The sequence below is a fragment of the Melanostigma gelatinosum genome (genome assembly GCF_949748355.1).
Source record: "Melanostigma gelatinosum genome assembly, chromosome: 22".
In the NCBI taxonomy this organism is placed as follows: Eukaryota; Metazoa; Chordata; class Actinopteri; order Perciformes; family Zoarcidae; genus Melanostigma; species Melanostigma gelatinosum.
The window spans coordinates 15,731,439-15,753,860 of NC_136655.1; the positions used below are offsets into that span (position 1 = coordinate 15,731,439).

The window sequence follows — 22,422 nt, forward strand, 5'->3', positions numbered from 1 at the left end:
AATGGTTTCAACAAAATCTTAAATAAGTAAAGTGACTTGCAAAATTATAGAAACACACACACACACACACAGTCCTCATACAGTGACTGACAGCTAGACTTGCATGCATCACTATGACAACAGAGGGCAGAAGTTTGGCATCAGTCTCCAGGGCTGTGAGCTGTGACTTTACCCAGGTAAGGCAACCCTCCTCTGGGGAGAAGTCTTCCTCCTCCTCCTCTCTAGTCCTTCTCAACCTCCTCCTCCGCCTCCTTCCCTGCATTCCTCTAATTTTCGAACTTCCTTTTTCTCTACTCTGCATGAATTTCATCTCCTGCCTCCTCAGTCCTCTCCGTTCCTCTCTTCTCCTTCGCCTCTCCTGCAGCGTTCGCCGCACCTGACAAAGCCTTGAGCGGCTGCCAGCGGTCCCTGAAGCCGACTGACTTCCTGCTAAAAATAAGAGCTGAGAGAAGAATCGCACAGAGCTGCCACCGAGGGCTGAAATTGGGGAGAGGTTTGGAGTATGAGAGTAAGAGTAAGAGAGGAAAAGGGAAAATCAGTACAGAAAAAAAGAGGAAATAAAGGTGGGAGAAAAAGTTTGGAGGAAGACAGAAGGAGAAAAGAGGTACAAGAGGTTAAACAAATAAACTGAAGGAGATGCACGACACAAAATAAGAGCAAAAGAAGAGATTAAGAAAAGATTGAGGAGACTCCATCGGAAGAAAAATAAAAGAGTAGAAAGTTTGGGAGCAGATAGCGTTACTTGATCAGCTTGAACCGTCTAATGAATACGCTCAACCGGATCTCCCTGTAAATCTGCTCTGCGCAGACTGAACAGCAGGAGTTATATTCATCTACTGTAGCCTACAGAATGGGACTGTGTGTATGTGTGGGTGCGAGTGTGTGTGTGTGTGTGTATGTGTGTGGGTGGGTGTGAGTGTGTGTGACAGAGACGGGGAGCAGGGGGGAATAAAATAGAGAGAGAAAGAATTGGAATAGCCGGATTATAAATATTTACACGAGCAGACAAGGAAGAGCTGGCAGAGTTGCAGGGGGACAAGGAGACAAGGAGACAATGGCAGAGGAGAGGAGATAGGGATGAAGAGAGGAGAGAGAAAGTGACTTCAGAGGCAGCAGCAGGCGCGTTTGGCTCGGTTTATCTTTTCTTTCCCCGTCTCTCCCGTTGCCTCTCTCGCCGCTGGAGTGCGGGGCTAGCGGATTTGTAGCTCGTGCTCCCTGCAGCTCGCACGTGTGTGTGTGTGTGTGTGTGTGTGAAGAGGAGGAGAAGGACAACAAGTCCTCCCCTTATTCCCCCCCCCACACTCCCTCAGAGAAAGAGACAAATACACAAAGGCGTCCACTAACAGGCTTCCGCCATTCTCGGAGGAGGTTTGCGAAGGTGTTGATGACACCGGCGACAATGACGATGATGATGGAGATGATAGCGGGGACCGCTCTGCTATACCTCCACTGTTGTAGATTCACCGAGACAAACGTTTTTCCATGATGCACTGGCTTTATACGGGGTCATTTCATTCCGGTTGCTGAAAGAACCACGGGAGCCATTTTACACACTGCAAAACACAATTATACATGAACTAAGATCATATCTAGAAGAACACTACAAGTTTTACCACAAAACCACGTTTTTCTGGGCAAAAAACTGCAGTACCATCCTCTTTGTTTTGGTCTCTGATGAGAAAGCACGGAGCGATTTTGACGGATGAGCACATCCAGAGGACCATGCTTCGACCCCACTTCGCGTATAGTTTTCGAAATTACTCTCTTTCAAACCGTTCAAAAGTTATGGGGATACATGCCAATATCAGCCACAGGTCACGACAAAAAATATTGGGTAAAAAAACGTACGTTTTGATGATTTTATGGACGAAAAACGGCTCTATTCCAGCGGATTTTGGCGCAGCTGTGTGCCCCATGTTGTGATGTGTGTCTGTGAGTGGTATCAATGTGCTGGCGCACTGAATGAGGAAATGGCAGGCGAAACTGTGAGCTGGACCAATGTTGGGAGGGGGGTTCGCCCAGCATTTTCCGATTTTTAGTCAGTAAACAGACAAGGAGATTGTCAAACACCCCCGCATGGCTCCCGTTGGACTATCCCACATCGAAAAATGTGTCTTTTGTGAAAATCGAGCAAGCACAGCCCATTTTACAGTCACACAGACACAAATTATGATTCATATAGTTTTATGATTGATAGATATGACATTCATAACTGCTCAAAATTATTCCAAATGGTGTCAAACTGCTTTATTAGGATTATTGAACACTCTTAGTGGTAAGACAAGTGAATATATAGCTAATATTTAGTTATATACTATACAAAATTTGAATATAGCAATGCAACCAAATGCTTCGAAAAATGATAATTTAGCATGCCTTTGCTTGGTTTATGCTGGCCTGCTTCACTCAATCGAAGTCAAATCAGTTTTAGAGACTGTAAAACCGGTTGTGCTATGACTGTGGCTATGCCATTGAAATTTTTTGGCTTTATTTCAAGTAATATTTTAGACACAAGTGCTTTTTTTCTGGCGAACCTGAAACTTTTTCAATTTGAGCTGTGCCATATGTGTATTTGTTAAAGGAACCAGTAACATATACACAATTTTACAGATATCAGCACATCTCACAAGTGTTACCTGTATTATACAATCAAAAATTATTAAAATAGACCATGTAGTTGCAGAAATACACTCTCTTTAGTATGGGTATGCAATTGTCGAGCAGAGGCCTAAAAATAGGGGCAGTGTTCAAGACCGTCGCAACGGAGCGCTAAGGAAAGTTAAGACCGGCTCAACTTTGTTTTGTAGCATGTCACCTCCATCACGCAGCGACACCTCACTTTGTAGCTGAACGTCCTCCTTTAAAAATGACTGTTGCTGCATCGCTTGTAGCGTCAACGCTGCATTAGTGATGACTGCTGAGCCATCATTACAACTGAGCAAACCCCATTCGATCTTGTGTTAAAAGCAGCTATAATCAATAAATAAATATATATATATATAAATAAATACTGTATTTATATAATATATATATACATATATATATTTTTCAAGCAATGTGAATCCCACGGCGGAAAGGCGGACCCTGCCAATTAAGCTTTGATCGTACCTACAGGGGCGGACAAATGTGCAAAATGTGCGCACAACGTGCTTCAATACATCGTGCCGTGAACAACAAGGTAAAAGAATAAAACAATGTGAGCGACCCCTTAACAAGAACAGGACCAATGACCAGGGGTCCAAAGGACCTTCATGGAAGTGAACAAACAACGAATCTAACATCAGGCAGAGTGACAGACATGCATATGCTCCAATAGATTGGCCTTAACAAAGAAAACTGTCAATATGGAGAAGCAGTCAGAACATAAAAATAAGTTAAATGTCTGTCTATAAATAGTGTCAAATGTTAAAAGTGGAATGTAAATATTCAAATTGTGAGGATCATCCGCTCCATCGGCTTTTGAAAGCCTGCTCTGTATCAGTGGTGTCAGTGTTAAACTACAGGGATGAGCTGAGAGCAACGTAACACAAACCAGACTCACGCCGTACCACATCACACTTAAAGGACCATACTGCGGGTTTTTGCATGTTTCACACAACTTACATACTGTGGTCTGTGTTCCAAAGCACTGCACCAGTTCCATTTTTTTTCTTCTTATTTCCAGACAGCGGCTGGTTCCAATTAATGTCAGTAGGCTACGCTAAAAAAATCTACTTGCAGAGACCTCCTGTACATCACAGTGAACACTCAGTCTACTTCACTCTTTTGTCAAAGTTCTCATTGTGTGGAAGTGCAGTTATGAGCAGAGAACCTTGATAAAAACAACTCTGCTTTGTGGTGTGTTCAAGGAAGTCCTCAAAGATTTGGGAATCGGCTGCCACATAGCGATGCATTCATGAGCTCTGTTGTAAGAAAATTGAACACAGAGGACAAACACGAAGCAGACTAGGAAATAGTGTTGCTTATTACATATGTGCTTAGGATATGTGCTGTTCACAAGTTGACTCAAAGCTTTGATGCTCTCAGAGCGTCCTTGAACTCACCAACAAGGAAGAGAAGACTCAAATCTATTCATTAAGGAGGAAATCGATTTATGGCATGCTTGGGAAAACCATCAACAGTAAAGTCAAGTATATCTTTGCAGTCAATGTTGTAAAATGTGTAAAACCCCTGATCTGGCCCTTTAATTTACAGTGAAAACCGGAACAAAAGCATTTTTGCCCTGAGAATCCTCTGCTAATGAAAGCAATCTTAAAAATTTGTGGCATAGTAACTGTAGCCTGACACTGACCGTCACAATGGGAACCAGATAGAGAAAACCCGGGCCTTGACCCACTCTGGATCCAGAACCACAACTCCCTCAGATGCTAACCTAGCCAGTCGTTGAACTTCTTGACCTCGGAGGGCAGTCCCAGCTCGGTGAAGTCTCCGGCATGGATGAACACATCTCCGTACGGCATCTGGATGCTGTCGGTGCGGGAGTGGGTGTCCGAGATGCACACAAAGCGGGTGTGGCCCGGCGGCTTGGGCGCGTCATGGGGCATCGGGTCCACCCTGAAGCGAGGAGGGACAGCAAAATACAAGCAAGTTAAGGGAGAGGGGAGAGGAAAAAAACGGTCACTGCGGCTCTTGGATAACTTAAAAAATACAGAAGAGAGAGAGAGATGCAGGGCTGTATGCAAAGTCTCTGTGGTAAGACGCTGACAATGAAAGAAGTTTGAATTGGTATCCAGCAGAACATCATCCCCACAGACTGAGGCAGCGGAGTAAAGGAGAGACGTAGCGAGAAGCAAGAGGCCACAACAAAAGCACGGTGCTGAGAGAGACAGAAAGGAATGTGCAGAGATAGAAAAACAATAAAGCACAGATATAGAAAAAGAGCAGAGTCCTGTGGGATCTGCAGCGAGTGTGCAGATCCATGGGGTCTCCAGGGGGGAAAGAGGGGAGCTGGTGAATAACCGTGGCCCACTTTAGCGAGCGCTCCTCCAGGTACGATAACACCCAGCCCAGCCTCCACCCCCTCCTCTTCCTCCTCTGCACCCCACCACAAGAGAGAGACGGGTGGAAGTGGAAAAGGAGATGTCATGTAGGAGAGTCACAAAGTAATGAAATACAGATATGGGTTCATGGAGAATGTTTCATTTCTACATGTGGGTATTCGGAAATGTAAAATGATGCTTTTTGGAGCCCCGCTCTTTCTGAGCATCAATATGACAGTTTATTCTTGGTTATATGAACTCAAGTTAAAACTGAAACCAATGCGGAACATATGGAAGTTAGAGAAGCTGTGTTATATCCGAGGATATGCAAACCAAAATGTCAACAAAATGAAATGGGCTCTAAGTGTAAATGATGGCTGTATGCTCCTAACCACCTGTTTCTTATATCTACTCACATGTGGACGTGTGGCGGCTGGAAGCGTCCCTGGTTGATGTTGTAGAAGGTGAAGGCCTGAGTTGGGTTGGTGCTGTATTCGTCCACTTCCACCGCCGTCCTGTTGCCTCGCTGGGCTTGTGACTGAGCCTGCGACTGCTGCCGTCTTGCTGCCATGATCTCTGACAGGGTGAAGGCCATGGCACAGGGGACCGGAGCAGAGCGGGGTGTAGGAGGGCCAGGTGTCGGGAGGGGAAGTTTAGCTACTTGTTGTTTTTGCTCCAGGATAGCGAGCAGCTAGTCCAGGCTCGAGGAGAGGCTGCTGTGAGGCGTCCTGACGGGCTCAAACCCTTGCTGAGCAAACAATCACGGTCAGCTGGGGAGAGGACATCACCTCCTTCCTCCTCTTTCTCTTCTTCTCTATGAAAACGACAGAGCAGAGCTGATATGAAGAATGTGTGGTAAAGACAGGAGTTTTGAGAAATGGTGGAGCAAAAATAATGGATTTCACAGTTTGAAGTCATCTATGAAGCCAAATAGTTTCTTCTTCAATGGGAAGTTTAGATGCTACTTATTTGTTTTGTTTCATTGTAAACTGAATATTTTGGGGTCTATGTCATCTCTGGTACCTTTCCTGGGACAATTTCATGACAATTCCTGAAACTAACTTCTTAGATATTAGAGACAATAGTTTACAAATCCTTTGATTTCTAAGGATCATTTCCTTCCACCAAATTATGATTCAATGTTTTCTCAATAACCAACCCTGGCACCAATCTGCTTACTATTTTCTTTATTAATTGATTAATCGTTTGTTCTATAAAATGTGAGAAAATAATGAAAAAATGCCGAACACAATATCCCAAACTGATATTATCAGGGATCTAGTTGTATCCAGTGAGTCCAAGATATTCTATTTACCATCAAAGAAGAAGCAGTGAATCCTCACTATTAAGGGGGTGGAGCTATGGTGAGTATTTTTCTTTGAAAATGTCTGTTGATCAACTAATTCATAAATTAGCGGAACATTTTAGGTCTACAACAAAAGGTTTTTATTCTCAATTAATATCAATCTTTTTTTTTTTTTCGATAAACTTGTGAATCCTTGGAAAATGTCCCCCAAGCTCTGAGAGCCCAAGGTGACATCTCAAATGTCTTGTTTGTCTGACCACCAGGCCAAGGCAAAAGATTTTCTAAATGCTCACGTTTGAGAAGCTGGAAGCAGAGAATATTTGCCACTTTTGCTGGATTAATTAAATCACTATAACAAATAATCGATCATCAAAATTGTTGCTGCCAACCAACTGATCTATTCATCAGCAGCAGAAAACCATCTCAGCTCAAAAACAACTTCAACAAAGTTCTTGAACACAAAAACGTCTTATGGTGCGTTCACACCAAACGCGGCGCGAATTATTCACGCGAGTAGATTACATACAAAGTCAATGCACAGACGCGATGAGACTGGAGCGACGCAAATTTGCAGCGAGTTTGACGCAAATTCGCATCAAACGCCAAATCGGCCCAAATGTGTGAGTTGAAATTTTTCAACTTCGGCGAAATATTCGCGTTACGCCCCAGCGCGATAGCCTATCAGCATTGAGATGTTTCTCCTGTCATCACTGACTGCTGTTGTTGAATCAGGAAATAAATCCTGTAGCCGTCTGTGTTCACCCAGAGCTCTACGATACCTCATATCAACAGAGACCGGACCAAACTATGTGTATGCATGTGTGTGTGTAAACCATACGGTACAAACAATGAATAGACGCTGCCGTATTTACGTCTACGTGACGTTATTGAGTGCTGGTGGAGCTGCTACGATGTTAGCATAGCCTAGCACCGATCCATCAGAGCTCCATTGAGAAGACCAGTAACCTACAAATCGGCATCATTACGTAGTTATTTCAGAGTCCCTTTTTGTCGCTTTATTGCTGTTTACAGCCAAATCAGTTTATTTAGTGTTCATACAGCTGTAATAAACAGCAACGTGTGGCTTGCTAGACAGTGAATACAGCTCGATAAAATCCACGGAGCTCCTCTGGACAACGTTATGAACCAGACATGACGGCGTTTAGTTTCCCGGGATATCTGTGACTTCCAGAACACGTACTAAGCAGAAATAGAGGTTATTTTTTCATGGTTAATGGCGGACAGTTGAATGGCTTTCAGGGCGATAAGCCACGCCCCCTCTCCGGCGCATCCAGCGCGATTTGTGCGATTCACGCGAATGAACACAAATAGTCCCAAAAAGTGTGTGACGTTTAGATTTTTTGATTTGCTCATTTTTTGATGATTTGCATGTGGCAGGCCTCCACAACAACAACCTGATAAAACAATTATTCATGCATAGCCTGACAGAAAATACAGATGGAAAATTAGAAAGGACAAAGGCATGCAACCCCTGGATTTAAGAACCTGGTTGATTAAACACTAAATTGTTGGCGATCTATTAAATGACAGAACTGTGGTGATTTTCGAAAGCTTACAATGCGAGTTCTGCATCCCCTCCAGCGAGTGTAGTACAAGTGTATCTGTTAGTGGAGGTTAAATCTGATATTTAAATTCATGAAAAACGGTAATGCGGATGCGGAATGTAAGTCAGGCTGGAAAGTATAGCTCAAGAACGATTTATTATTTATTTTCGATTCAAAGTTTCTTGTTTCCTGCATGTGCAGGCTACAGTATATTATTTTCATTTCTTTGCTCCTGAGATATAAAGAATCCTGTCCCCGGTGAGTGAGGTGTCGCCCATCAAGAATGGAGTCAGCTGTGCAGCTCATATTTTGGAGGCTCTGGCAACTGCTGGGAGGAAGCGGAGCCGCTGAGAGGTGCTGAGATGACGAGGATGCTGGAGACGGAGGTGATAATTTGGGGACAGGCGTCTTTGGCAAAGTCGGCCTGGACCGCCAATGCGATGTCGGCGCGCCATCTCGCAGTTCTCATTCACTGCAACCTCACACACTGACAACCCACCGACGTGACAGATACGCTTCACACCGTGGTTGTTGTGTTGCGGGCAAATCCCAGCGTGCTCGGTGTGTTCAGGAGTGCATACATTACGAGCATTGTGTGTTCTGCGCGTGCATGCGGTTTGATGTGTATGCGGGCCTGTGCATGCACATTGAAATGTGTTGCTGTTGTCATGAATGTGACAGTGACAGCCCCCTCCCACTGCCAGTGTGAGACAGGAAGATGCATTAGCAGATGCTGCGAGATTATAACACATTGGGCCCAAATGCAGTTTTCTGGATCGTGCAGCGCCACACAGGAGGACTGAATGTTCAGCTCACCAACAATAACACCACCGCCTGTCCAATCTCAGCCCCAAATGTATTCACTCTGACTGTCTGAAGTCAAAAGTTAGGGTTTGATCAGCTTTCAATATGTGTCAAAGTTTTAATGGCAACAGATTCAATTTAAATCCATGCCCTTTCTAACCGCTGCTTTCTGCACACCCGCTCCTTCTGCAGTGCCCACACCAGGAAGAGTCAACAAGCCCACCACACCGACAGACTGACGAGTAAAGCGTCGCGGTACACACCAGTAAATGTTCTAGACACTGCTCTACAACACCATCATGATAGGGTTTGTTCACTTTCTACTTAATGCTTTTAACACATGATGTTCATCCTTTGTGGTAATTTAGCATCTCTTCGTGGTTGTTTTGCGTCTTTTTGTGGTTTTGCGTCTCTTTGTGGTTGTTATGTATCTCTGTTTGGTCGTTTTGTGTCTCTATTTGGTCATTTTGCGTCTCTTTGTGGTTGTTTTGCGTCTCTTTGGGGGCATCCTGTGTCTCTTTTTGGTCATTTTGCATCTCTTTGCAGTCGCTTTTATGGTTGTTTTGTTTCTCTGTGTCGTCATTATAGTTGTTTGATTGACTTTTATGATTGACGTTAATATGAGAGCAGACTTTTTGCAATTCAGAATCCCCACAAGAAGATAAGAGATGTGTGGATTTGCCTGTTATGGATGGTGTTATGGATAAGTAACACTTAACAGTACTATCTTGATTTAAAAGGAATATCCCTTTATTTTGAGACGACTAAATACATTCAGAAATATTCAGTCATTTGCTTTCTTCAGGCTTAGGAGAAACATGACTCTCTTTCCTGTGACATCCTCAGTGGAGTGAAAAAGTCACCTTCAATGTTTTTTAAGAGCATTATATACACATATGCATCTACCCAGGAACGATAACTTCATAAAATCATATCAAGAGAAAAGTGTCGACCAGGATTTACAGATAAGTAATACAACAAAGAAGGAGAATGATTACTTGTCCCATGAAAAAGACAGAGCACATCGTCCAGATATCTCTACCATTTCATATTTTTGGAAAGAGATTAAAACATAATTCAAATTGTATTTTCAAGATTAAATACAAAACCATGCCAACATATCGATTTTCACCCATGCTCGTGCTCTGTAGTTATACTATGAACTCAGATGAACTAGATTCAATTACAGTCCGTGATGCAGAACAGCTATTTTTCCAAAGCAGGAATTTGTTTTCACAGCAGGCAAAAAATTAAAACATGTAAAAATGTTATCTAAGTAGAAGGAGAAGTATTAACTGTTGGTGAAGATGCACAACGATACAAACTAAATGGACATCGATGTTTAGGCTGGACTATTTGGAGCTCTGCTATTGACACGACTGAGTTCTTCTCTGCAACGAGAGATGTTAACGACAATTAAAGCTCACAGAGGCTCCACTTTAGGGGCCCCTACCTTGTTCAGTGTAAAGAGAAGAAAGGAGAGGAGAGGAGAGGAGGAACAAAGTTGATGGCAGCAGCAGCATCCATACGGACCAGAACAGTCCCAGATCCAGATCCAGATAGAGCAGAGAGAGTCCTGTACTGTACGGAATGCTGTTGAGGCTCTAGAGCGGTTAATAAATGCAGAAAGAGAAGACAGGCTGTCTGATCCATGCTCTCTCCTCTTGGGCACGTTCTCCTATTTAACAGGAGGCCGTCACATTAGACCGTGTGGCAATTTCCTCCGCTTATTCGCAAAAACATTTCTGTTACATATGGACACACAAAAAATTAAAGTGCATCTGAGTGTGGTGCTATATTATCTGATTTCATGCACATGACTTACAGCTCTGTAAAATACATTCACAACCAATGAGGAGGGAAAAAAATACAAGATAGAATCACCCGAGATGGGAAAATGACGGAAGAATAATAAGAACATTTCTTTCTTGGAGCTACTCTTGAACAATTATTAATTATTATGGCCAAATTCACATTTAATTCACTCACACACTATTTGTTTCAATGGATTACTTTGAGTAATATAATAATGTAAGCCTAAATTAAAATCAGACATTGAATCCCTTTTCAGTGTTGTGTGGTGAGTGAAGACGTTTCCCTCCACTCTTCAGAATCTGCAGCCTGCGCTCTGGTTAACTACACTACAATAAAACTTTGGTCTCTCTGAGACATGGAGGCTCCACAAGCCTCTCCAGCCTGTACTGTCCGCGATGCTGCTGAAACCTGATCCAACATAAGAGCGTTCCGCTGCTAGAATGCGTTATATCTGGTAACGTGAATGCGTACCGTTCAATCAAAGCCAGGCTTCTCAGACGTCCGCAGAATCCCGCTCACATGTGAGAGGGGAAATAAGACATGAGGGTCCCGAGCAGAGATGAACCGGGGAAATGCGTAAGCGCTCTGTGGCCGCAGTGCAAATCTCTGACCCGTAAATGCACCTAAAAGATGATGAAGAGAAATCAACCTACCGGCTCCGGTGGTGGGCTGCAGTGAGGCTGCTGGAGGACGGGTGTGGAGAGAGGACGGTGCGTGCGCTCACTGAGAGGAGACGCGCTGGTCAGTTTGAATACGGACCCCGTGGTGCACCGATGGAGCCTCTCTCTCTCTCTCTCTCTCTCTCTCTCTCTCTCTCTCTCTCTCTCTCTCTCTCTCTCTCTCTCTCTCTCCCGGATCAGTCCCTCCCACCGTATTTCCCGGTGAGCGGTACACTGAGGAGGAGCAGAGGAGGGAGGGAGGACGGAGAGCTGCTGCGCGGCTCCACAGAGCTTATCCCCGGTCACATTTACTCTGAGGCTCCCGCTGATGGGGCCACGCAGGGCCACCAGTGTCCAGGATTTAATGAATACTGAGGTCATGAGTCCCTTATTCCCCCAACAAATATTTCAATGTAAAAGTTGATTCTGTCATGTCCATAATTCTACTGACCAAATATGTTTTCTGTTCATGTCATCATCCAACATGATGATTTAAAGGCAGCAAAGCCTTCGCATTCACTGACAACAATATAATTGAATCAAAAAACATCTTTAAATAAATTATATGTATTTTAGTTTATGTATTTATTTAGTTGTGGAATAAGTATTCAGATCTAAAAAAGACTCAAGTAAAGGTCCTTTGTGCAGATACCGAAGTAGCCTACAGTAGGATGTAAAAAAAAGCCTTCAAGTATCAAAAGCAAAAACGCTTTATTATTGCATATTGGAATTATTGATACATACTGTATGCAGCAGTCTTGTAGCTACTTTATACATATACTTTCATACTTCATATATTGCTGTATTGTTTAATCTATGACATTGCATCATATTTGATAAACGTTCCTTGATCTTCAAAGTAATTACTTCGGAATGAATGTATCGTGGTTCGAAAACATCAAGTATCAGAAATTGTGCATACTCAAGTAAAGTACATGCATCTCAAAATTATACTTAAGTACAGCACTCGTTTGTTTGATTAAATGTCAGAAAAACACGGAAAACTATTATCACAAGCTCAAGTTGACACATTCAAACAGCTGACAAACGTTCCAAAGTGTTCTGTTCAGTTAGAGAACAAAGACACATATTCATATCTGAGAAGCAGGAACAAGGGAAATGCAGACATTATTGCTTTGAATTAATTATAAATTGTCAAATTTGCTCAGATAATGTCAATGTCTTCCCGATGATATCAGTGCAGGGACCTATGCATCACTCATTACAAACACAAGTCAGTTTTTTTCGTTTATTTTCGAGACTCATGCGTCATATAGATAGACGTTAGAGCAGGAATCGGCTTCTTCTCTCTCTCATTTCTCAAAATATCCCAAAAGGAAGAAAGCAAGTTAAAACCACCATGGACCGATGCAGGAGAAAGACACATACAGTGCCCCATCTGCACAGTACCAAAGAACCCTGATGTCTCATCTGCATGTATGATTATTGACCGATTATATTCATGAAGAAAAACCAAATGTTACAACATTTCCACACTGACACACCTCTCTAGTGCTGGAAGAAGGATTCAAATCCTTTATAGTTGAGTAAAAGAACCAGCAGAAAAAACAATAACTCACAACTCCTGCTAACAAAATCTGATGTAAGAAAAAGTAAAGAAGTATTATTAGCAAAATGTAGACAATTGCTGTGACTGATATATTCTATTTGATATTATCAAATTGTTGTTACTGATGCATCAATGTGTAAGCAGCATCTCAACAAGATTTACAAAAATGCAAAGTTAATATATGCAAACTTGTGCAGAAGCTCTTACTTAGGGGCCCCACAGGAGCTGGGCCCGGTAGGCCCATTTGGTACCCATGGTTATCAGTCGTTATCACCACTATTATAACGCTTCAGACGGGGCAAAACGGCACCTACCCGCACTTTGTGAACCAGTCACATTTGTAATTATGGCTGTTTCATTTTATTTGATTGAAACAAAACTACTTAGTTAGGTTTAGAAAGAGATCATGGTTTGGGTTCAGATAAGTATGTTACAAAACCTAAGTAACGTAAGTGAATTAACAACGTTACGTTTGCTACGTAATCCATCCATCTTTGTCGCTCTTCACACTATTTCTCCTGACTTCCTCCTTCGCCATCCTCCTTTGCCTCCTTCATGATTACTCCGGCCAGAGGATGCAGCCTTGAACCTCCCTGCGATGATCCATCTCACCAATAGATGAGAAAGGCCTACGGAGGTAGAGTAACAAAATACGCTCTAACAACTGATAATTCTCTTTTTGTGAGGATCATTTATTGAAATTAGGTGTTTAAAGGGGAATGTCTCACTAGTGGAACTGGTAACAACTCAGTGACATCTGAAACAACTAGACACAAACAAAAACAATATTCAAAAAAATAAATGTAGAATGTAAAAATATTTCCCTCTGAATGGTGGTGGAGTAGAAGTATCAACTACATTAAAATTGAAGGTTTAGTGCAAGTACATCAAAATTGTGCTCAAGGACTTTACCTGGTGCTTAGTTACCTTTCATCCACCCACCAATGACACACATTTTTCGGTGACATATATCGTTGTTGATCAGGACATGGCATCCTGGAGATGAAAAATAAATTGTATTTTATGAGAAAATCCTCTTTGCATTTGTGCTGAAATGAGAAAAAAGCCATTCACTCCCCACACGATTGGTTGTGTAAGGGTTAATCAGTCAAATTACAGCATTACACCTCTCACCACCTCTGCTCCTGTTTATCAGCAGGTAATTGGACTGAGATTGAGGCTGGTAATGAGCTGAACAAATAGACCACAATCTGGAGCTCAAACACATGCATCCATAACCACCCCAGTTTAGGTGGAAGCCTCCAGTCTCAGGTTGGAGTGAGTCCGCCATCTGCTGGCCGTATGTGGTCGATTTGTCAATGAATTGGGATCCACTGAGCAATAATCCTAAAAGCTCCTAAAAGCTCCACTCCCTTCAGCAAAAATATCTTTACCTTTTCTAGAGGTGGCGGACTCATTCTCTTTGAAAAGTTCAGGCTATTCTCATTCGCTGTTCTTTCTTACACTTACAAAAATGCACTATAATTTGTATATAGCCCATGTAATCGTGGTTAGGGTTGGGTATCGTTTGGTTTTTTCCGATACCGGTGCTGAAACGATACTTTTAAAACGATAGCGGTGTCTAAATGGTGTCTGAACTGATTGTTTTTTCTTCAAATTGAACAATATATTAACTGTTTAAAGTATACTATAAATATAAATGAATACAAAACACACACACACTCTGTACACACACTACAGCTTCAAACTTCAGCAATTATTTTGCAGAAATATGAGCATATTTTCCTCCTCTGGCCAAATACGACACGTCTCATTTTATTTTACCAGTTGGTGGCGGTAATGCGCCAATTCGTCGTTTGCCAACCGCCAGTTGGTCTCAAAGGAGGAGAAGAAGAAGCTTTCACGTGCCTGTGTTGTTGTGCTTATGAGCGGCAGCGCTAAGTACCCCGTTGTAATAATACTATGAGTGAGGAGCGGAGGACCGAGTCCTGCTGCCAGGACGGAGTCATCAGAGTCGTGTAAAAAAAGTATTTCAATCGGCTCAGGCACCGAAAGGAAGCACCGAAATCTGCGTTGCGTTTCGGTCCGGTAGATACCGGACGTATAGGAACCGGTTCCATATTGCCACCGCTTTTCGGTACCCAACCCTAATCGTGACTGCGGACACGCAGGGCTGCCGATGAGGAAGTCAGGTGTCAACAAGGAAGAGCGACAAAGCTGGCACACAGGACTTTGCACCAGGAGACCAAAAGTCAACTTTGACTTAATTTACCTTACTTTTTATTAACTACGGTACATAAACTAGTCTGGTTACTATGTTACGTATCCAATACACCTACTTTAACTCAAACCACAAACTTTTCCTTGACGTAACCAAGTAGTTTTGCTGCCGAAACAGGTTCCGCACTGTAGGAGCTTGATCCGGCGCACTGACAGCTTTTCGTAAGTTATCGTACGAACTTTCATATAAAGATACGATGCATGAACATTTTTCAAGGCTGCGTTTAAGCAAAACTCTCAATACTGCTGAATACTGCTGTAGTTATGTCGGGCCCTAGTGCACGCTATTTACTATTTATCAAAAATGTTTGATAGTTACTTTGGCTATTAGAAATACTTTGGAAATGGATCTCTCTCAGCGATATGAACAGGAGGAATTTCAATGTTCACATGGCCATTGTTTTAAGTAAGGCTTGACTTCTTTTTTTTTACCCTATCCGTTAATTAATTTGTCATGATTTCTCTGATTCATCATACTAGTTGGCCGTCATATTTGCACATTTTGTACTTTATGTTAAGCCATATCTGTGGTCTTATAATGGTGTTAATAAAAGTGTGGTAATGTGCTATTAGCTCTGGCAACAAGGCTGCAGATCTATCAGTGTGTTCCCGTCCGTTCTTTCTGATGCAAATATACAGTATTTTGTGAACAAAACACATTGCATTTTGCAGGTTTGTAACATGTATCATAAATCGCTGCCCTAAATGCACCAGATTCATCTGGTAATTAGACCAAAAAGCAGTTCTGCCACATTCTTGTCACTTGTCGCCTTTATTGCTTCATATCCAGTGAACTTTGAGCGAAGCGACTGATGGTAAAAAGTCAAAAAGATAGCGACGGGAGAGTAATCTCAGCATTTGGCACAGTTGCATTTGCCTGCAGATGCCGGCTGCTGATTGGACGTCCTGGAAAGAACACGTAGGAAATATCAGATCTGCCTGTCGAATATGATTAATGACCAACAGCAAAGTAGATGAGGACTCAACAATAAAACAGGCTGTGAACTCCATCATTACAGGACTGGCTCTGTCAGTCGGAGTTATAGGCCATTCACATCTGGGTGAATACACTGATTATTCTGTAACCATGCTCATGTAATTGTTTTGTGGATGTCTTAAGTAAGCATTACAATGACAGACAACTGAGAAAGAAAAAGACACAAGAAGAGGACATGGATTACCTTACTAAAGTTTGTAAGGTGACTTGTTCATTTCCTGAAGCAAACTTTCTCTTCTGGTGCCAGCTGATTGATAGGAAGGAGAGTGTGGTGTAATGCAGCGGTGATGTGAAAACACTCAGTTCAGCTCAGACACAATGAAAAAAACATGAACCTAGATGAAAACAAATGGCGGTGTCACGCTTTGATCGATTACCTCGCTTTGTGGAAGCTGTTATTTTAATACTTTCTAGAAAAAAACAACAGCAATTTGGCTGCTTATGATGGAGGAAAAATAGTCTATAACCAATCCCCTCAGCCTCTCTGTCCCACTATAACCAGTCCACTGAGCCTCTCTGTCCCACTATAACAAGTCCACTCAGCCTCTCTGTCCCACTATAACAAGTCCACTTAGCCTCTCTGTCCCACTATAACAAGTCCACTTAGCCTCTCTGTCCCACTATAACCAGTCCACTGAGCCTCTCTGTCCCACTATAACAAGTCCACTGAGCCTCTCTGTCCCACTATAACAAGTCCACTCAGCCTCTCTGTCCCACTATAACAAGTCCACTCAGCCCCTCTGTCCCACTATAACCAGTCCACTGAGCCTCTCTGTCCCACTATAACAAGTCCACTCAGCCTCTCTGTCCCACTATAACAAGTCCACTCAGCCTCTCTGTCCCACTATAACAAGTCCACTTAGCCTCTCTGTCCCACTATAACAAGTCCACTCAGCCGCTCTGTCCCACTATAACAAGTCCACTCAGCCCCTCTGTCCCACTATAACCAGTCCACTGAGCCCCTCTGTCCCACTATAACCAGTCCACTCAGCCCCTCTGTCCCACTATAACAAGTCCACTTAGCCTCTCTGTCCCACTATAACCAGTCCACTCAGCCTCTCTGTCCCACTACAACAAGTCCACTCAGCCGCTCTGTCCCACTATAACCAGTCCACTCAGCCTCTCTGTCCCACTATAACCAGTCCCCTCAGCCTCTCTGTCCCACTATAACCAGTCCACTCAGCCTCTCTGTCCCACTATAACCAGTCACCTCAGCCTCTCTGTCCCACTATAACCAGTCCACTCAGCCTCTCTGTCCCACTATAACCAGTCCACTCAGCCCCTCTGTCCCACTATAACAAGTCCACTCAGCCCCTCTGTCCCACTATAACCAGTCCACTCAGCCCCTCTGTCCCACTATAACCAGTCCACTCAGCCTCTCTGTCCCACTATAACCAGTCCACTCAGCCTCTCTGTCCCACTATAACCAGTCCACTCAGCCCCTCTGTCCCACTATCACCAGTCCACTCAGCCTCTCTGTCCCACTATAACCAGTCCACTCAGCCCCTCTGTCCCACTATAACAAGTCCACTCAGCCCCTCTGTCCCACTATAACCAGTCCACTCAGCCTCTCTGTCCCACTATAACCAGTCCACTCAGCCTCTCTGTCCCACTATAACCAGTCCACTCAGCCCCTCTGTCCCACTATAACCAGTCCACTCAGCATCTCTGTCCCACTATAACCAGTCCACTCAGCCTCTCTGTCCCACTATAACCAGTCCACTCAGCCTCTCTGTCCCACTATAACCAGTCCACTCAGCCCCTCTGTCCCACTATAACAAGTCCACTCAGCCCCTCTGTCCCACTATAACCAGTCCACTCAGCCTCTCTGTCCCACTATAACCAGTCCACTCAGCCTCTCTGTCCCACTATAACCAGTCCACTCAGCCTCTCTGTCCCACTATAACCAGTCCACTCAGCCCCTCTGTCCCACTATCACCAGTCCACTCAGCCTCTCTGTCCCACTATAACAAGTCCACTCAGCCCCTCTGTCCCACTATAACCAGTCCACTCAGCCCCTCTGTCCCACTATAACAAGTCCACTCAGCCTCTCTGTCCCACTATAACCAGTCCACTCAGCCTCTCTGTCCCACTATAACCAGTCCACTCAGCCTCTCTGTCCCACTATAACCAGTCCACTTAGCCTCTCTGTCCCACTATAACCAGTCCACTCAGCCTCTCTGTCCCACTATAACCAGTCCACTCAGCCTCTCTGTCCCACTATAACCAGTCCACTCAGCCTCTCTGTCCCACTATAACCAGTCCACTCAGCCTCTCTGTCCCACTATAACCAGTCCACTCAGCCTCTCTGTCCCACTATAACCAGTCCACTCAGCCTCTCTGTCCCACTATAACCAGTCCACTCAGCCTCTCTGTCCCACTATAACCAGTCCACTGAGCCTCTCTGTCCCACTATAACCAGTCCACTCAGCCTCTCTGTCCCACTATAACCAGTCCACTCAGCCTCTCTGTCCTACTATAACCAGTCCACTTAGGCTCTCTGTCCCACTATAACCAGTCCACTCAGCCTCTCTGTCCTACTATAACCAGTCCACTCAGCCTCTCTGTCCCACTATAACCAGTCCCCTCAGCCTCTCTGTCCCACTATAACCAGTCCACTCAGCCTCTCTGTCCTACTATAACCAGTCCACTTAGCCTCTCTGTCCCACTATAACCAGTCCACTCAGCCTCTCTGTCCTACTATAACCAGTCCACTCAGCCTCTCTGTCCCACTATAACCAGTCCCCTCAGCCTCTCTGTCCCACTATAACCAGTCCACTCAGCCTCTCTGTCCTACTATAACTAGTCATCTCAGCTTCTCTGTCCAGTAGAACCAGTAACATCTGTACAGTGGTACATTATCTGTTTGGGAGGAACAAACAAATCCACCCGAATAATGCGTTGTAAAAACTAGAGAATATTGTGAGGAGCGTGGTGTTTTTACTGATTTTATTCTACTTTCCTTATTATCAGAGGAAATCAACGCCACCTGTGCAAGAGCACTCAGCGAAAGGGACAAGCTTACAGACTCATGAACGACATCGAGAGGAAAGAAAAAGATAGAGGTGGACAGGGAGGAGGGCAACAACAGCTGGTAATAAACACAACACTCACAAACAGTGTAAGACGGTAGAGTTTAAGAAATAAATTGAAATATACAATAAAGTGGCTCAATGGCTAATGTGTGCCGCTAACTGTCGCTTGTTCTGTAATAGTTTCTGTACAGACGTCATACATACTATGGTTGACATATTGCTTAAATGTGTTTTCTTATGGTAAATAATCTCTGCATGTGTAACATGTTCACCAGCAGTTTCATTATTATTCATGGCGCAGTTTTAATTTATTGCGCATATTCTCCTATTTCTGTCTTTGCCTCACATTATCAACAGCTTAAAAACTACAACGTTGCTCTTGTGAGCAGAATTATCTATATTTAAATGTAAATAGACAATTTCATGCAAGCTTCATTGTATTAAATGATGAATTAATAAAGGCCAATATAAATGGAAATCAATAGAATTGTAAGATAATTTATTAGTGAGATATCCCCTTTTTATTTCATACACCAAGGTTGGTTTGAATATGTGCAACACTACTTAAAATGAATGCAACTCAAAATTCTGATGGCTTTATTCAATTTATTTTATTGTACAGATGTTTGCAGGTGGTCTGTTTCACACAGTCCATGCAACTGTGGGTCTTCAGGTTTGTCCAAATCCTGTGTATCTTTGTCATCTTTGGCATTTTATTCATGAACATCACTCCACTCTCCACTCTTAATGCTGACTATGTAACCATACATTTTATAAAAGTTTATTTGCAATTATATAGCAATTTAAGTAGCCTCTTTAGCTTCATTATGAACTTCATTATGAAATTATGATAGGATATGGTCTGTAATAGACATGGTTATTCAGGCATCATTCACTTCCCAAGAATATCGTTATCTCTGATATCCAATACTCCTGAATACCTGAAGCTAACATTACAGCTGTTTTATGGAGCTCATTGGTCTTTGCTGTTGATTCTCAGAGAAAAGACAAACGTGTCTGGGGAGAAGCAGCAGACTGGATGGAGACACATTTTATAATAAAGCATGTCATGAGAAGTGTCATGAAAGAAGTTATAGTATACTATTTAAAAATAGAATAGTATAGTTTGTCATACAAATTGGCACACAAAATCATGGTATGCCATAAAAATGTTTTAAATAATGTTATAGTTTAGTATGCCACAAAACTATCATGAAAAAGTACATTTTATTCATTAAAATATGAAATTAATTCATTAAATATGTCCCAGTGACAATGCAATATGCCATGACAATTTTATTTACGAGTCAATAAAATTGACTATGCCATAAAAATGTCACAGTATGGGTTGTATAATAACAATTTATAATGTGTGTTTTCAGTTCATGAAAGTTAATTGTAACATTTTGGTCGCCTAAGAATATCTTATCCATCGTTCGGTTGCACTTAACTCAACCCTCTCGTGTCAGTTCTGGTTTCAAAAGCCCAAGCAACCAGCAGGATTCATCAACTCCTGAACGAGTGGATGCCACTTTACTTAAGTAGGTGAGCAAGCACACAGAGTGGAGATGTCCTGACAGCGGGGCGTTTCAAACAGGTTACCCCCCCCCCCCTTTCCCTCTAAGACAAAGAAAGAGAACGTCAATGGGAAGAAGAAAAAATGATGAGTGTTTCGCAGCATCCAGATCTGCCTCGCTGATTGTGTCGCTCGAAGTTAAGCGCAACATTAGCAGCGTCAGCTAAATATTCCGGAAGCATACTTCCGGGGCCGGTTGTGTGTGTGACGCCACACAGAGCCACATCTGAGGAAAGATAAGAGATATAATGAGCAGATACGAGCCGCTCCGAGGGCTCCTACCGTTTCTGCTCTACATTCTACAGGGACATACAAAAGAGACGACCCGAGACTGTTTTCTGCTACTGTTTCATTTTAATTCGTTCAGTACTGGAGTTTCATGGACCAAACAATGGCACAACACTGCGTTACAGTTTCTCTCTTTGGGTACAACCGACTAACACAAACGTTAAAATTATTCCTCTACAAATTGGACTAAAGTACACACACATACACACGCACACACACAGTCTCTTTCTCTGTCACAGGCACAAAGCACAAAAACTCACGGACACACACATACACACACACACAAACACAGTTACTGCACACATTCATTCTCAGAATATCTCTCTCTCACACACATGCACTCACCCATTTACAATATAATACATTCTCAGGAAGAAGAAAAAAACTGTCAATTATAAATTTTAGAGCATTTCATATCATTTTTTTCATAAGACTCATATTGAACAGTGCCCACCTCAAACAGGAAGTAGGCCATACCATGACTTGTCTGTGTGGCAGGTATTTGGCAAGGCCTGGAACTATGCCTGACAGTATGGTTTTATCTGGGGAACTTATGTGATGATCCAGTGACCTCACTGACATTTGGGGTGACAGCTAGAGAGCGTATCTACTTTAAGGGGGTGGTTATCAGCCAATGCATGGTCTTCAAAATGATTTCCCATTTTGTTGTTGGTTCTCCACATTTAGTATCTTATTTTGGATTAAAACCCCTAAACCGCTGGGACCAGCTCAGTACCATGCAGGACCACACTTGTGGTTTTCCAACCTTCAGCCCATTTATTACAAATATTTTACATAACTTTGTTTTTTATTATTTTACCTTCATGTCTTTTTGGTTTCATTTCGGTGCACTATGAAAATCAAAAGTGAAGGCTGGCCAACACTAAAATATTATTCAAATCGAAGCAGATGTTGAAAATGTGATAGACCCCACACAGCCCTGAAGAAGAAATGTTGGTATCATACATTTCTGCAAACCACGGACACGTTGAATCCCAAAATGTTTTTAAAATGTTATTAGAGCATTTTTGCATTTGTGCAGAGCAAGTGACGTAGTATATCAAGCCACCATTATTAAAAGTTACTTGGTATAATAACTAGTCTTAAGAGTGAGAAAGTTCACTTGGAGATGGAGGGAGTGGTGGATGGAACAAACACAGGACTTTCACCCAGGAGACCATTGTTATTGTCCTGTGTGAAATCAAAAATGAATCTTGTGTTTACGCTGATCGAGTAACATTACCATATGGTGTTACGTTATCGTCTTAACACGAAGCGTTATTTTTTTTCTGACCATCATCAAGTAGTTCTGTTGCCTCAACCTAACCAATCGTTTGGCAACGTTAACCATGTGGCATTGTGCGTTTCTGCACAGACTTTGTTGCTCTTCAATACATCACCTGACTTCCATAGTGGAAGCCCTGCACGTCCTGGCTCACGATTACGTGGGTTATATACTTTTCGTAGGTATAAGTTCAAACAGTAAATAACGACAGCATGAGTAGATATCATGGACAGGATGATGTGAGTGTATTTCCCAAAATATGAAACAAATATTGCACATTGATTATCACAGTGTACTGAAAT

At 42.8% G+C, this 22,422-nt stretch overlaps 1 protein-coding gene across 2 annotated transcripts in view; it reads right to left on the minus strand.

Moving 5' to 3' along the window:
- Positions 1-11,245, minus strand: part of mpped1 (metallophosphoesterase domain containing 1) — a 76,328-nt gene extending 65,083 nt beyond the window's left edge. For both annotated transcript variants that reach the window (XR_013773014.1, XM_079294556.1), the window contains exons 1-3: positions 11,123-11,245; positions 5,396-5,793; positions 4,373-4,554 (exon numbers count right to left, since the gene is read on the minus strand). Coding sequence is in view for 1 of the 2 variants with exons in the window: in XM_079294556.1 (XP_079150682.1) it covers positions 4,373-4,554; positions 5,396-5,574 (361 nt within the window). In the remaining variant the exon portion in view is untranslated. The remainder of the gene's footprint in view (positions 1-4,372; positions 4,555-5,395; positions 5,794-11,122) is intronic.
- Between the last annotated feature and the right edge of the window lie 11,177 nt (positions 11,246-22,422).